The sequence below is a fragment of the Phyllobates terribilis genome, unplaced genomic scaffold (assembly GCF_046119375.1).
Source record: "Phyllobates terribilis strain yellow unplaced genomic scaffold, ASM4611937v1 Scaffold_1__5_contigs__length_1240528914, whole genome shotgun sequence".
Lineage (NCBI taxonomy): Eukaryota > Metazoa > Chordata > Amphibia > Anura > Dendrobatidae > Phyllobates > Phyllobates terribilis.
In genome coordinates this window covers 861,122,836-861,140,506 of record NW_027362761.1, presented here as the reverse complement: position 1 = coordinate 861,140,506, position 17,671 = coordinate 861,122,836, and the positions used below count along the sequence as shown (strand labels likewise).

Below are 17,671 nucleotides of genomic sequence, written 5' to 3'. Positions count from 1 at the left end.
AGTGGTTTCCTAGCTGCTATTTTACCATGAAGGTCTGCTGCACAAAGTCTCCTCTTAACAGTTGTTGAAGAGATGTGTCTGCTGCAAGAACTCTGTGTGGCATTGACCTGGTCTCTAATCTGAGCTGCTGTTAACCTGTGATTTCTGAGGCTGGTGACTCAGATAAACTTATCCTCAGAAGCAGAGGTGACTCTTGGTCTTCCTTTCCTGGGGCGGTCCTCATCTTTGTAGCGCTTGATGGTTTTTGCAACTGCACTTAGGGACACTTTCAAAGTTTGCCCAATTTTTCGCACTGACTGACCTTCATTTCTTAAAGTAATGATGGTCACTCGTTTTTCTTTACTTAGCTGCTTTTTTCTTGCCATAATACAAATTCTAACAGTCTATTCAGTAAGACTATCAGCTGTGTATCCACCAGACTTCTGCACAACACAACTGATGGTCCCAATGAGAAGGTGTGTCCAAACTTTCGGTCTGTACTGTACATTCCTCCAGAGTCTCTGAATCTTTTGATGATATTATGTACTGTAAATGATGAGATATTAAAAGTCTTACCAATTTTACTTGCGGAACGTTTTTGTGAAATTGTTCCACAATATTTAGACGTAGGTGTTCAGATTGGTGAACTTCTGACCATCTTGCTTATGAGAAATTCAGCATCACTATTATGCTCTGTTCATACAAAGTCAAGTGACTTGAGAGTTAACGCTCTAGCTCTTTTTCATTTGTACCACTTCTCCAGCCTTTTATCAACCTTGTCCCAACTTTTTTTGAGATGTGTTGCCGCCATCAATTTCTAAATGAGTTGATGTGTTCAAATGAAATTGAAAAATGTCTAACTTTCAACTTCTGATCTGTGATCTATGTTGTGTTGTGAATAAAATGTGGCTATAAGAGATTTACAAATCATTGCATTTTTGTGCTCTTTATATTTATCACAACGTCCCAACTTTTGTTGTTATATTCATGGCCATTTTGAATAGTTAGTGGAGGCGTGTCAAAACATATAAACCTACTGGACAGCTGAAGATATCTTAAGAGGGTTTGTTGGGATATTCTTATAGTTTTTAAATATTTAATCAACTTGGGTGCATGTTCAATTCTGTTGTCCCCAATATTATACAGAAGTCTACTTCACCTTAAAGGGAATCTGTCATGTGAATTTTTAGTAGGATACGAATAGTATCCCGAAACAGGGCTTGGGCAGCCATTTCAGAATTTGTAACATTTTGTTGCTGAAGTTTCTCAGGTTTTCTTGTAAGCACAAGAGAATACACAACCGCGCGCTGACCAGTCTAGCATATGCAGTCTAGGACTGGCCCACAGAAGAACAGTAGAATCCTCTGGTGGGCCCCTGTATTAGAGTGGGCCACCACCCTCTTATGTGAGCAGTACTTGGCACAATATACTTGACTCACGATGTACAGACAGAGGCAGCATCTTATTCATTTAACAATCTACCCAATTCATTGTTATATACATTTGTGATTGAGGATAATGTCACATTTGCATGAAGCACCCCTGTCCGACACTGCTTGTATCTCTTGTATTCGGCGGCTGTGTCCTGGTCTTCAGTCTTCTATCAGGTGGTTTGTGGTGTAGGACATATACTATTTTAGTACCCTGCCCCCATCACAGAGATCGGCCCCCATAACAGTTGTAATGTAACTTGGGACAGGAGCTGACATTATGATACCACAATGGGTGGACATACATGTGGTCTGCCATCTGTAAATGGCGCCCCCATAATTCCTGGTTCTACTTGAGGAATATTGAGGGTAGTAATCACTCCCATCATTTTAACTGCAAAAAAAAAAAAAAAGTCAAGACAAAAAACCTCACATGACACTTTTATTTTCTTTCTTTTTATTATTTATTGGAATAGCAATAAGCAACATTGTAATAAAAATATTACTGGCCATTTAAGAAAATAAACTATGATCACAATGACGCTCAGGTCAGGCCCCATAGAGAACACAGAACTGGCTGTGGTCATTGAGGACCGGCTGAGATCCAATGGACCCAAAGATCCAGAGGAAGGCGAAGAAACCCCCGGAGAGTTCTGCCTCAGAGGGGGAAAAAATTCCTTCCTGACCCCAATTGTGGCGATCGGATATTTCCCTGGATCACGTCTGTCCTGCTGCATATTGCTGTATATCTGCAAGTATTATAAGCTCAGGAGAGCTGACCATGGGAAGGAAAAGACAAATACACCCTGCTCAAGAAGAGTTTACAATCTAGTATACAATATACGGACTGCTCCTGAGAGCATACAGAATAACTCACACCCTGTCCTAGGAGCTTACAATCTAATATATAACATACAAGCTGCTCCTGAGGGCATGCAGAATAATCCACACCCTGTCCTAGGAACTTACAGTATAATATACAATATACAGACTGCTCCTGAGGGCATGCAGAATAATTCACACCCTGTCCTAGGAGCTTACAATCTAATATACAATATACAGACTGCTCCTGAGGGCATGCAGAATAATTCACACCCTGTCCTAGGAGCTTACAATCTAATATACAATATACAGACTGTTCCTGAGGCCATGCAGAATAATGTTCATCCTGTCCTAGAAGCTTAAAATCTAATGTATAATATACAGGCTGCTCCTGAGGGCATGCAGAATAATGCACACCCTGTCCTAGGAGCTTACAATCTAATATATAATATACAGGCTGCTCCTGAGGGCATGCAGAATAATCTACACCCTGTCCTAGGAGCTTACAATCTAATATACACTGTACAGACTGCTCCTGAGGGCATGCAGAATAATGTACACCCTGTCCTAGGAGCTTACAATCTAATATACAATATCCGGATGTAGCTTACCGGGCTGTGGCTGTGGTGGAGTGGGGTCACAGGAGGTAGTGTCGATGCTTCAGGAGGCCAGTGTCAGTGGGCCCTGGGCTCTCATAAGATGTTGGCGCCGGTGAGCAGAGTCCCTTTTCCCATTGATTGCCCTACAGTGATCTTTGGGAAAATGGACGCTGGAGGAGGCGCATGCATCTCCCGAGATCTCAATCTGCGCTTGCGTCGCCTCAAGTGGCCATTTTCCAAAAGCCCACTGCAGGGCATTCAATAGGAAAGGGGACTCTGCTCACCGGCGCCGACATCTTATGAGAGCCCTGGGCCCGCAGCATCGCCCCACTCCTGCCGCCGCCGGCCCCCTGAAGCAGCGGCCCTGCCTCCTGTGACCCCGCTCTACCACCGCCGCCCCTCCCCCAGTAACCTACCATTAAACGGACTATAAGAGGCACCATCATGTCATTTAAAAAAATTATTTTCCACCTCAAAATTTGGGGTGTGTCTTATGGTCCGGTGCGTCTTATAGTCCACAAAATATGGTAATGAAAATGCAAGTTTATGGGTCCGTGAAAAAATTGGACCGCGCTTTGATGACATCTGAGTGTGGTCCGATTTTCACCGACTGACAAAAGGGAGAAGGTGAGAAACCTTTTTTTTCTCATCTCCACGTCCGAGAAAAACTGATGCTACTCTGATCAAAGTCTGATCAGAGTCTGTAACTCCATTACGCCAGTTGCCGTTTCTTCAATTCTGCTCATGATACCCTGTGGTTCCAGTTCTGGTCAAGCCACTACGTTCTCCGTTGTTTCTGCCCGGCCATCCTGCTGCGCCACCGTCATCTGTCCGTGCTTCATTACTGCTGCTCATCTGAACTAGATGAGACATAACACCTATCATTACAAAAAAAAGAGGATTCAATGATAGGTCTTATTTAAGGAGTCATCCTGATACACAAGAGAGAACACGTCACTCAGATGTTTGCTGAGATTTTTTAGGGGTAAATGGTGCAGTTCTAACCTTCAGCACAAACACCCCACAGCTACACAAGGTGTGAATGGGGCCTTAGTGTTAAGTGAAGAGCTGCCTACCTGGACTTGTCTTCCTCAAGCCGCTGCCTCTGGGACACAAGATGGTTCAGGATTAGAACTTTATACATTCTGTACCAATTGTGGTGTCATGTGATATCTATGATGTCATGTCCCCTGTGATGTCATAATAACTGCCACTGCTGTGTTATGTATCAAGTTTACCACATCAAGGAAGAATTGAATTAATAAAACAAAATCACAGCCTGCAAATATCCACCAGCCTCATTTTTAATTGAGTCTTGACGCACGTTATAACCTGAACATTTCCACCCTTTTATTCTAATCTGCATCACCTAATGCTCTATGAAATAAAGGAGAATACAGGACGCCATACTGCAATTCCTGATCATGATAAAACGTCAGTTCCAGGTCCCCCCTGATCCAACAAGACCAAGAGCTGAGAATGGAGAACTGGAGCAGTCTGCAATTTTATTTATATTATGAAAACACTAAGTTTTGACAACATTAATGGCAGAGCTACCCAAAAATGATGCCAAATGGAGTGGTCTCAACTGACCCACCCCTTTCTATATGCTTTTATTAGAGCACATGGGTGTTATAGAGGGCAAAAACAGCCGATTGCTGAGGGTCTCCAAGACCACTGACAGATGATCAGTTAATCGACCAGCAAGTCCTCATTTAGGGAAGGGGTTGTCCAGATTGGTAACCCCTGTTAGGCCAGGCTCACATTGCCTTACTAAAGCACACCAACCTGCAGATTTTCCTTGGAATCTGGTCAATGACATTTTTTAAATCATAGAATCATTATAACAATCACAGCACAGGACACATGATCCAGTGATATTTGCTGAGATTTTCAGGTTAATGATGCAGTTCTGAATCCCACTACTAACCCCCCATCTATACAATGTATGAGTGAGGTCATAAGTGAAGAGTTCCCTACCTGGACTTGTTTCCTTCAAGCTGTCAGGCTCTAATGAAACAAGATGGCTCAGGTGTTACACTTTGTACATTCTATACCAATTGTGATGTCACATGAGGTCTATGATGTTTATGTGCTTTGTGATGTCAACCAAACTACCTGTTTAACCCAATGACATACTTTGATTTTGTGAACAGTTTATTTGGATGTTACGGTGCAGACAATGAAGGCACAATAGTAATCATCCAAAACTATAACTATAGGGACACACATACAGTACAGACCAAAAGTTTGGACACACCTTCTCATTTAAAGATTTTTCTGTATTTTCAAGACTATGAAAATTGTACATTCACACTGAAGGCAACAAAACTATGAATTAACACGTGTGGAATTATATACTTAACAAAAAACTGTGAAACAACTGAAAATATGTCTTATATTCTAGGTTCTTCAAAGTAGCCACCTTTTGCTTTGATGACTGCTTTGCACACTCTTGGCATTCTCTTAATGAGCTTCAAGAGGTAGTCACCGGAAATGGTTTTCACTTCACAGGTGTGCCCTGTCAGGTTTAATTAGTGGGATTTCTTGCCTTATAAATGGGGTTGGGACCATCAGTTGTGCTGTGCAGAAGTCTGGTCTATACACAGCTGATTGTCCTACTGAATAGACTGTTAGAATTTGTATTATGGCAAGAAAAAAGCAGCTAAGTAAAGAAAAACGAGCGGCCATCATTACTTTAAGAAATGAAGGTCAGTCAGTGCGAAAAATTGGGCAAACTTTGAAAGTGTCCCTAAGTGCAGTTGCAAAAACCATCAAGCGCTACAAAGAAACTGGCTCACATGAGGACCGCCCCAGGAAAGGAAGACCAAGAGTCACCTCTGCTTCTGAGGATAAGTTTATCCGAGTCACCAGCCTCAGAAATCGCAGGTTAACAGCAGCTCAGATTAGACACCAGGTCAATGCCACACAGAGTTCTAGCAGCAGACACATCTCTACAACAACTGTTAAGAGGAGACTTTGTGCAGCAGGCCTTCATGGTAATATAGCTGCTAGGAAACCATTGCTAAGGACGGGCAACAAGCAGAAGAGACTTGTTTGGGCTAAAGAACACAAGGATTGAACTTTAGACCAGTGGAAATCTGTGCTTTGGTCTGATGAGTCCAAATTTGAGATCTTTGGTTCCAACCACCTTGTGTTTGTGCGACGCAGAAAAGGTGAACGGATGGACTCTACATGCCTGGTTCCCACCGTGAAGCATGGAGGAGGAGGTGTGATGGTGTGGGGGTGCTTTGCTGGTGACACTGTTGGGGATTTATTCAAAATTGAAGACATACTGAACCAGCATGGCTACCACAGCATCTTGCAGCTGCATGCTATTCCATCCGGTTTGCGTTTAGTTGGACCATCATTTATTTTTCAACAGGACAATGACCCCAAACACACCTCCAGGCTGTGTAAGGGCTATTTGACAAAGAAGGAGAGTGATGGGGTGCTACGCCAGATGACCTGGCCTCCACAGTCACCAGACCTGAACCCAATCGAGATGGTTTGGGGTGAGCTGGACCGCAGAGTGAAGGCAAAAGGGCCAACAAGTGCTAAGCATATCTAGGAACTCCTTCAAGATTGTTGGAAGACCATTTCCGGTGACTGCCTCTTGAAGCTCATCAAGAGAATGCCAAAAGTGTGCAAAGCAGTCATCAAAGCAAAAGGTGGCTACTTTGAAGAACCTAGAATATAAGACATATTTCCAGTTGTTTCACGCTTTTTTGTTAAGTATATAATTCCACATTTGTTAATTCATAGTTCTGATGCCTTCAGTGAGAATTTACAATTTTCATAGTCAATAAAATACAGAAAAATCTTTAAATGAGAAGGTGTGTCCAAATTTTTGGTCTGTACTGTATATATATACTAGATGGTGGCCCGATTCTAACGCATCGGGTATTCTAGAATATGTATGCGGCCGACCGGGCCTAATCAGCAGAGCGGTGTTTAAATTTGGCGCCAAAATCGCTGATTGGTCGCGGTCGGCCTGTGGCCGCGACCAATCAGCAGAGCGTTGTTGAAATTTGGCGCCAATCTCGCTGATTGGTCGCGGTTGCCAGCCGCGACCAATCAGCAGAGCGGTGTTTAAATTTGGCACCAAAATCGCTGACCGCGATAAATTTGGCGCCAATACTGCTGATTGGTCGCGGCTGGCGACCAATCAGCAGAGCGGCGTTTAAATTTTCCGCCCATATCGCTGATTGGTCGCGGGCTTCGACCGCGACCAATCAGCGTCGTATTAGTGAGGACCGGGGAACGGCGCTGCCTGTGCGGCTACTTCTGCTGCGAGAAGCCGGGAGATGAGCGGCTACTCGCAGAAGAAGCATGCCGACCGTCGGCGCCGCTCCCCGGTCCTCCGTTCACACTTGCCCTCCGGAGATCAGCGGGCCAAGCCGCTGATCTCCCAACGTTAGCCGCATGGAGGTGAGCGGCGCCGCCTGTCGGGGTACTTGTGCTGCCAGCAGCGGGGAGATGAGCGGCTAGCGCCGGTCATCTCCCTGCTGCATCGCCGCTGACCTCCGTCCGGCAGATGAGCCGCTAACGGCCACCATCTTTTTCTGAAATCCCGCGTCGCTGATTGGCCGCGGCCGGACCAATCAGCGACGCGGGATTTCCTGGACAGACAGACAGAAAGACAGACAGACAGACAGACTGGATAAGACGATTCTAGATATATATATATATATATATATATATATATATATATATATATATATATATATATATATATATATTTACACTGCTCAAAAAAATAAAGGGAACACTCAAATAACACATCCTAGATCTGAATGAATAAAATATGCTCATTGAATACTTTGTTCCGTACAAAGTTGAATGTGCTGACAACAAAATCACACAAAAATCATCAATGGAAATCAAATTTATTAACCAATGGAGGCCTGGATTTGGAGTCACCCCCAAAATTAAAGTGGAAAAACACACTACAGGCTGATACAACTTTGATGTAATGTCCTTAAAACAAGTGAAAATGAGGCTCAGTATTGTGTGTGGCCTCCACGGGCCTGTATGACCTCCCTACAATGCCTGGGCATGCTCCTGATGAGGTTGCGGATGGTCTCCTGTGGGATCTGCTCCCAGACCTGGACTAAAGCATCTGCCAACTCCTGGAAAGTCTGTGGTGCAACGTGACGTTGGTGGATGGAGCGAGACATGATGTCCCAGATTTGCTCAATCGGATTCAGGTCTGGGGAACAGGCGGGCCAGTCCATAGTTTCAATGCCTTCATCTTGCAGGAAATGCTGACACACTCCAGCCACATGAGGTCTGGCATTGACCTGCATTAGGAGGAACCCAGGGCCAACCGCACCAGCATATGGTCTCACAAGGGGTCTGAGGATCTCATCTCGGTACCTAATGGCAGTCAGGCTACCTCTGGCGAGCACATGGAGGGCTGTGCGGCCCTCCAAAGAAATGCCACCCCACACCATTACTGACCCACTGCCAAACCGTTCATGCTGAAGGATGTTGCAGGCAGCAGATCGCTCTCCATGGCGTCTCCAGACTCTGTCACGTCTGTCACATGTGCTCAGTGTGAACCTGCTTTCATCTGTGAAGAGCACAGGGCGCCAGTGGAGACTTTGCCAATCCTCGTGTTCTGTGGCAAACGCCAAGTGTCCTGCACGGTGTTGGGCTGTGAGCACAGCCCCCATCTGTGGATGTCGGGCCCTCATACTACCTTCATGGAGTCGGTTTCTAACCACTTGTGCAGAAACATGCACATTTGTGGCCTGCTGGAGGTCATTTTGCAGGGCTCTGGCAGTGCTCCTCCTGTTCTTCCTTGCACAAAGGCGGAGGTAGCTTTACTGCTGCTGGGTTGTTGCCCTCCTACCGCCCCCCCACGTCTCCTGGTGTACTGGCCTGTCTCCTAGTAGCGCTTCCAGCCTCTGGACACTACGCTGACAGACACAGCAAACCTTCTTGCCGCAGCTCGCATTGATGTGCCATCCTGGATGAGCTGCACTACCTGAGCAACTTCTGTGGGTTGTAGAGTCCGTCTCAAGCTACCACGAGTGTGAAAGCACAACCAACATTCAAAATTGACCAAAACATCAGCCAGAAAGCATTGGTACTGAGATGTGGTCTGTGGTCCCCACCAGCAGAACCTCTCCTTTGTTGAGGGTGTCTTGATAATTGCCAATAATTTCCATCTATTGTCTATTCCATTTGCACAACAGCATGTCAAATTGATTGTCAATCAGTGTTGCTTCCTAAGTGGACAGTTTGATTTCACAGAAGTTTGATTTACTTGGAGTTATATTTTGTTGTTTAAGTGTTCCCTTTATTTTTTTGAGCAGTGTATGTATGTATGTATATATATATATATATATATATATATATATATATATATATATATATATATAGGGTTGGACTGGCCCACCAGGGGACCAGAGGATAAGATGCTGGCTGATCGGAACAGTGTTCCATTCAGTACACATGAGCTGCAGAAGAGAGATTCGCTGATTGCAGCAACACTCTCCTTAGTTGTTCCAGGTGCTGTATCGCAGTGTTCAGGATCCGGCAGAATTGATCAGTGTTCTGGTCAGTATGAAGTGAGCTGCAGTCTGCAGCTGGAGAGATTCAGTGACCCATGCTCTGGTCTCCCGGGATGTCTAATGATTGGAGGAGCAGTCAGCAGTACTCAGTGGCACTAGCACATGACATGCTGCAGCCCGGCAGCTCACACGTGTTAGTGCTACTGATTACTATTCACCACTTCTCCCAGCATTAGACATCCCGGCATAGTGCATGGGTCATTGAATCTCTTCTGCTGCAGTCAGACAGCAGCTCACTTCTTGTACTGACAGAACGCTGATCAATAATGCTGGATCCTTGTCACTGCGATACCGCACCTGGAACAACCAGGGACAGCGGTGCTGCTGTCGGTAAGTCTAACAATGATTGGTGGAAGCACAGCCAATCAGTGTTAGTTTTGTTTGTGGCCTCTCCCCCGCACTGACCGCAGAGCTAAGGTAATGAGCCATGCTGTGCTGAGTAACAGTGCTCCTCCCCCACAGTGTCACAGGCTGACAGTAAGAAGCACAAGGTTAGATATATGTAGCTGAGCAGGATTATCACCCATAAATAAGTGAGCCCCTGCCAACACAAACAGTGAGTGTCATAGGGGGGCTTTACTCATTGGTGATAGAGGGTGAGAGGGCTCAGTCATTAAGGGAGGATTTCCCTCATTTTTTTTGTTTCACCCCTTACTGAACCTCCCCTGTATCACCCCTGACTGAGCCTCCCCTGTATCACCCCTGACTGAACCTCCCCTGTATCACCCCTGACTGAGCCCCCCCCTGTATCACCCCTGACTGAGCCCCCCCTGTATCACCCGTGGTATATTGTCCCAATCCTAATATAATGTCCCCAGCCTGGTATGTTATCCCCCATCCTAATATAATGTCCTTCATCCTGATATAATGCCCTCCATTCATTATATAATGTCCTCCATCCTGGTATAATATCACCCATCCTGATAAAATGTCCGAGATACTGGTATAATGTCCTTCATCCTGGTATAATATCATCCATCCTAGTATAATGTCCCCCATCCTGGTATAATGTCCCCCATCCTGGTATAATGTCCACCATCCTAGTATAATGTCCACCACCCTGGTATAATGTCACCCATGCTGATATAATGTTCCCATCCTGATATAATGTCCGCCATCCTGGTATAATGTCCGCCATCCTGGTATAATGTCCGCCATCCTGGTATAATGTCACCCATCCTGGTATAATGTCCGCCATCATGGTATAATGTCCCCCATCCTGATATAATGTCCGCCATCCTGATATAATGTCCGCCATCCTGATATAATGTCCGCCATCCTGATATAATGTCCGCCATCCTGATATAATGTCCGCCATCATGGTATAATGTCACCCATCCTGGTATAATGTCACCCATCCTGGTATAATGTCACCCATCCTGGTATAACGTCACCCATCCTGATATAATGTTCGCCATCCTGATATAATGTCCACCATCCTGGTATAATGTCACCCATCCTGGTATAATGTCACCCATCCTGGTATAATGTCCGCCATCATGGTATAATGTCCCCCATCCTGGTATAATGTCCGCCATCCTGATATAATGTCCGCCATCCTGATATAATGTCCGCCATCCTGGTATAATGTCCGCCATCCTGGTATAATGTCCGCCATCCTGGTATAACGTCCCCCATCCTGATATAATGTTCGCCATCCTGATATAATGTCCGCCATCATGGAATAATGTCACCCATCCTGGTATAATGTCCGCCATCCTGATATAATGTCCGCCATCCTGATATAATGTCCGCCATCCTGATATAATCTCCGCCATCCTGATATAATGTCCGCCATCCTGATATAATGTCTGCCATCATGGTATAATGTCACCCATCCTGGTATAATGTCACCCATCCTGGTATAATGTCACCCATCCTGATATAATGTTCGCCATCCTGATATAATGTCCACCATCCTGTTATAATTTCACCCATCCTAACATAATGTCTGCCATCCTGATATAATGTCCGCCATCCTGATATAATGTCCGCCATCCTGATAGAATGTCTGCCATCATGGTATAATGTCACCCATCCTGGTATAATGTCACCCATCCTGATATAATGTTCGCCATCCTGATATACTGTCCACCATCCTGTTATAATTTCACCCATCCTAACATAATGTCTGCCATCCTGATATAATGTCCGCCATCATGGTATAATGTCCCCCATCCTGGTATAATGTCCCCCATCCTGATATAATGTCCCCCATCCTGATATAATGTCCCCCATCCTGATATAATGTCCCCCATCCTGATATAATGTCCCCCATCCTGATATAATGTCCCCCATCCTGGTATAATGTCCGCCATCCTGGTATAATGTCCGCCGTCCTGGTATAATGTCCGCCGTCCTGGTATAATGTCCCTCATCCTGATATAATGTCACCCATCCTGATATAATGTCCTCCATCCTGGCATAATGTCCTCCATCCTGGTATAATGTCCCTCATCCTGATATAATGTCCTCCATCCTGGTATAATGTCCCTCTTCCTGATATAATGTCACCCATCCTGATATCATAGAATCATAGAATGGTAGAGTTGGAAGGGACCTCCTGGGTCATCTGGTCCAACCCCCTGCTCAAAGCAGGATTCACTAGATCATCTCAGACAGATGTCTGTCCAGCCTCTGTTTGAAGACATCCATTGAAGGGGAACTCACCACCTCTCGTGGCAGCCTGTTCCACTCATTTATCACCCTAACTGTCAAAAAGTTTTTTCTAATATCTAATCTGTGTCTCCTCCCATTTAGTTTCATCCCATTGCTTCTAGTCTTTCCTTGTGCAAATGAGAATAAAGATGATCCTTCTACAATGTGACAGCCCTTGACATATTTGTAGACAGCTATTAAGTCTCCTCTGTCTTCTTTTTTGCAAGCTAAAAATTCCCAAATCCTGCAACCGTTCCTCATAGGACATGGTTTGCAGACCAGTCACCATTCTGGTCGCTCTTCTCTGAACTTGCTCCAGTTTGTCTATGTCTTTTTTAAAATGTGGTGCCCAAAACTGTACACAGTATTCCAGATGAGGTCTGACCAAAGAGGAGTAAAGACCGATAATGACTTCACGTGATCTAGACTGTATGCTTCTGTTAATACATCCCAGAATTGTATTTGCCTTTTTTGCTGCTGCATCACACTGTTGACTCATGTTCAGTCTATGATCTATTAGTATACCTAAGTCTTTTTCACATGTACTGTTGCTTAGCTCTATTCCTCCCATTCTGTATATGCTTTTTTCATTTTTATTGCCCAGATGTAGTACTTTGCATTTTTCCCTGTTAAAAACCATTCTGTTGGTTGCTGCCCACTGCTCCAGTTTATTTAGGTCTTTTTGAATCCTCTCTCTCTCTTCTCTAGTATTAGCTATCCCTCCTAGCTTTGTGTCATCAGCAAATTTAATCAGTTTACCCTCAATTCCTTCATCTAAATCATTGATAAAGATGTTGAACAATACAGGTCCCAGGACGGAGCCCTGTGGTACCCCACTTGAGACATTCATCCAGCTGGATGTGAAGCCATTTACAACCACCCTTTGAGTCCGATCACTAAGCCAGTTATGAATCCACCTAACAGTTGCCTGGTCCATTGCATACTTGGTCATTTTTTCAATAAGGATGGTGTGAGATACTTTGTCAAATGCTTTGCTGAAGTCAAGATATACTATATCTACAGCATTTCCCTGATCCACCCAGTCAGTGATTCTGTCATAGAAGGAAATTAAGTTAGTCTGACATGACTTGTTAGTTACAAACCCATGCTGACTCTGGTTAATCACTTTATTCTTATCCATGTACTTACATACATGTTGTTTAATAATTTGTTCAAAGATCTTTCCTGGTATAGAAGTCAGACTCACCGGCCTATAGTTCCCTGGGTCCACCTTCTTCCCCTTTTTGAAGATAGGAATAACATTTGCTCTTCTCCAGTCTTCTGGGACTTCTCCTGTTCTCCAAGAATTTTCAAAGATTATGGAGAGTGGTTCTAAAATTTCTTCTACGATCTCCTTCAGTACTCTGGGGTGTAATTCATCTGGACCTGGAGACTTGAACTCATTTATGTTAGCTAAATATTCCCTCACAATCTTTCTGTTTACAGATAACTTGGATTCCTCTATTCCTTTAAAAGGACAGTGAAGATCAGTTGATGTTACATTTTCTTTCTGAGAGAAAACAGATGCAAAATAGGAATTAAAAAGTTTGGCCTTCTCAACATCCTCTCTTACCATTTCTCCATTTTCATCCTGTAAAAATCCTATAGCATCTTTGACTTTTCTTTTACTTTTGACATACCCCCAAAATCCTTTTTTATTGCTTTTGACATCTCTTGCAAGCCTTAATTCATTGTCCGCTTTAGCTAACCTGATACATGCCCTACAGGATCTGCAGACTGCATTATAATCTTCTTTAGATATGCCTCCCTCTTTCCATTTAATAAACATTTCTTTCTTTCTTTTTAGCATGTGTTTAAGTTCTGTGTTCATCCATCCTGGTTTCCTTAAATGCTTCCCATTCTTCCTACTTTTCGGGATTGTTAACGATTGTGCTTTGAGAATCTCATTTTTAAAAATTTCCCATCCTTCCTGGACATTTTTGTCCTTAAGGACATTCAGCCATTGGATCCCTCCTATTCTCTTTCTGAGTCTCTTAAAATCTGCCTTTCTAAAATCTAACCTTGAAGTTTGAGTCTTCACATGTCTTCCTCCTCTAGTTATCCAAAATTCTATAATAGCATGATCACTGCCTCCTAGGGTCCCAGCCACCTTTACCTCCTCAACCATTTCCTCCCTGTTTATAAGGATTAGATCCAAAGTAGCAGATCCCCTTGTTTTCTCCCCTACCTTTTGGAAGATAAAGTTGTCAGCAAGAGAGGATAAGAATTTGCTTGACCTGTTAGTTTTACTTGAGAGAGATTCCCAACAAATGTCTGGATAGTTGAAATCTCCCATGACCACTACGTCATATTTTTTGGAGAACTTGGTCATTTGATGCATAAAGAGTTCATCCATATCTTCAGCTTGCCCAGGTGGCCTGTAGTAAATGCCTACAATGGTGTCCTTTCCGTTGTTCTCTCCTTGTATTCTTACCCAAACAGTTTCCACAGAACTCCCAGTCTCTGAAGCTTCTATCTCTGTGCAGATATACGCTTTTCTAACATACAATGCAACACCTCCTCCTCGTTTATCAAGTCTGTTTCTTGCAAATAAGTTGTATCCTTTTAGCCTTTTATTCCAATCATGTGTATCGTCCCACCAAGTTTCAGTGATTCCAATGACATCATATTCCTTTTCCTGCATTAGTAGTTCCAATTCTCCTTGTTTGTTGCCCATGCTTTGTGCATTTGTATAAAAACATTTTAGTTTGTGATTTGGTTTCTCTTCCTCCCATATTTTTATTATTTAAATTGTTTTGTCTTTGTTCTTCCTTTCCACTTCCAGTAGCAGAGATCTCAATAGTATTTGTCAGCTGTATGGCTTTTTCTGGCCTTTTGCTTCCCTTCCCACATTGTTCTAGTTTAAAGCTCTTCTGATGAGTGTAGCAAGGCGACTTCCAAATACATGTTTTCCAGTCTTCGTAAGGTGCACCCCATCTCTAGCAAGTAGTCCATCGTATAGGTAATTCATTCCGTGATCCAGAAATCCAAATCCTTGTTGACGGCACCATCGACGTAGCCAGTTGTTCACCTGTAGAATCTTATTCCACCTCATTGTTCCATGGCCATCCACTGGGAGGATGGATGAGAAGACCACCTGCGCTCCCAATTCTTTCACTTTCTTGCCTATATAATGTCCTCCGATATAATGTCCTCCATCCTGGCATAATGTCCTCTTATCCTGATAAAATGTCCACCATCCTGGTATAATGTTCCCCCAGCCGGGAGCTGACTTTTGCAGGCCGTTAAAGGCAGCGCACGACGTCACTGCCATGTGCAACCCATCATTGGCAAGCTGACATCTGCTGCCAGCCTCTGATTGGCCGGCAGCGTGTATTGAAGTTCAGGGAGCCGGCGGGTCTCTGCGTTACAATACATTTCAGCAGAATGTGCGTCAGAGGATGCACTTCCAGATGAAACTGGTGTTAGCAGCTCACGCTCAAGCATGGGTCTGGTCCTGGTTGCACCCTAAATGACTGCGATCATTAAATCCCTGCTTGTTATGTATATTTTAATAGAACAGTAACAGTATTGCAGTATATAGTGGAAATAATGATCTCATATGAATCCAGCCTAATCCTGGATTTCACAGGAGTATCAAGATGGGGACGCCCAGCTGCATGGTAACCATACAGGCACATGCCCGTTGTGTGTTGCTTGTGAAGCGGGCTCCGCTACTGAGCCAACTCCACACATGCGGACCCTGCTGTGGACGTACTTGTAGTGTATGTTCATCTCTGCCAAGGGATTAATGTTTTGAATTGATTTTATGTATGTGTATGGGGAGAGGAGCGCCCTTATCGGCACTGGCTGTCTTAAAAAAGGCACGGAACAAATGCATTTATATTAAAACCTTTTTTACATGCATAAAAAGTTGCAATTTGTACAATATGATATAACTATGCAACATTTGACACACTGGATGCCAGCTCTTTTTTAACCTCGAGAAGTGTGCAACCATGCTTAAAATGTTGTGCTTAAATAATTTGCACCAAATTTATCATTAGGGACGAAATATGATAAATATGGAATAATGTAATTGAAGTGAGTACACAAGATTTGGCTCAAATTGCGCCATTTTTGATAAATGTGAACCATTGTGTTTTTATGTTACACCACAATATTAGCACATTTTACTACACAATTAGTGGGCTTATTTCTATGTAGCTATATAGTGCGCCCCAGGAATGATTTTCTCCGGTGGGCCCAAGGCACTCCAGTCCAACGCTGAGCATATGTACATCCAAAATGAATATGCACTGCTCCCCATGCCCATAATCCCACCCACCTGTCTGTGCCGACGTCAGTGATAGTAAATGACCCTATAGGAATATCCCACATGCGCAGACCTAGGGAGGCATCGCGTATGTGCAAGATTTTTACTATCACTGACCATATTCCCTCCCATCCCTCTGCGCCGATGTCAGTGACAGTAAAAATCTTGCGCAGCAATAAATGTTACAGGTTCTGAAATGGCTGCCCAAGCCCTATTTCAGGATACTATTAGTATCCTGCTAAAATATCACATGACAGATTCCCTTTAAGGAATGTGGTCTGCTTACTGACATGGTTAATGCAAGAATGCACAGCTTATTTACCAGCTAGTGACTTATTGACTTCAGACTGAGAACAACTTATTTTATAGACTTTCATCACTTCTTCATTGTGGCATGTCCATAGATTTTCATCACCTAACCCTCTCACCATTTGTGTTTGCTCAGTCACTTCTCAGAGCTTCATTGTTTGTTTGTTTTCTTTTTTCCCTCTAATGTTTCTTTGCTTTATTTTACAGACACCTTTCATTTTAGTAGTTTTTTTTCACACTCTCCCTTTTCTTTTCCATCCTTCAAACTTTATTTGTTCTTTATATATTTGCCTCTGGATTTTCATAAGAAGACCATCTTATTTATGCACAGAAAAAAGGTATTATGTGGTTGCAGAGTGGACAGTGTGTGGGCACATGCTTCAGATTATTGCTTTTATACTTTGTAACCTAGGCATGTTGAGAAATCATATCAAACCCAGCTCCTAATACAGTAAGAATTGCTTTGGCTTTATTTCAGGTCTAATTTTATTTATTTACCTTGGTCGACAACTTATTACATTGTTTCACTATCAAAGCCCAAAGCTCATATACCAGGTTATTTTCCAATGATATACAACTACCGTTTTTGTTAATTTATTTATTTCGCACCTATGTCTATAGTCATTTATAGGCAGTTAATATGATTACTTTTTTTTGTCTTTAATATATTTTAGAATTCTGTAATAATTGTTTTTTTAGCTTCAGTGCTAGAGATTTGCTTTACCATTAAAAATGTTAAGCTTCCTTTTTAGTTTGTGACATTCTCAGTTTTGTGCTGAAGGGATTGTCCAGGATTAGAAAAATATGAAGTGTGGGAAATGTGACTCAGTTTTGCATTGTCAAATGTTGTTAATGTAATAGTGGCTTTATTATTCGAGTTGTTTTGAGTTGGGATCTGGTGATCAGATTATATTTTTGCATGCACTTAAGTCAGACCTGAACAATTTAAAGCTAGATCACAACTGTGTGCATTTTCACATGCTTTAAAGGGGTGGTTTGAAACTAACATTGGTTTTA

The 17,671-nt window shown here is 43.3% G+C and overlaps 1 protein-coding gene across 5 annotated transcripts in view; it reads left to right on the top strand.

Annotated features, from left to right (window-relative positions):
- The window catches only part of PPP3CA (protein phosphatase 3 catalytic subunit alpha), a 302,955-nt gene that overhangs the window by 258,420 nt on the left and 26,864 nt on the right, over positions 1–17,671 (top strand). For 3 of the 5 annotated variants that reach the window (XM_073639032.1, XM_073639045.1, XM_073639059.1), the window contains exon 11: positions 16,966–16,992. The exons of the other annotated variants lie outside the window; for them this stretch is intronic. In XM_073639032.1, the coding sequence (XP_073495133.1) occupies positions 16,966–16,992 (27 nt within the window). The remainder of the gene's footprint in view (positions 1–16,965; positions 16,993–17,671) is intronic. 5 annotated transcript variants of the gene reach the window in all.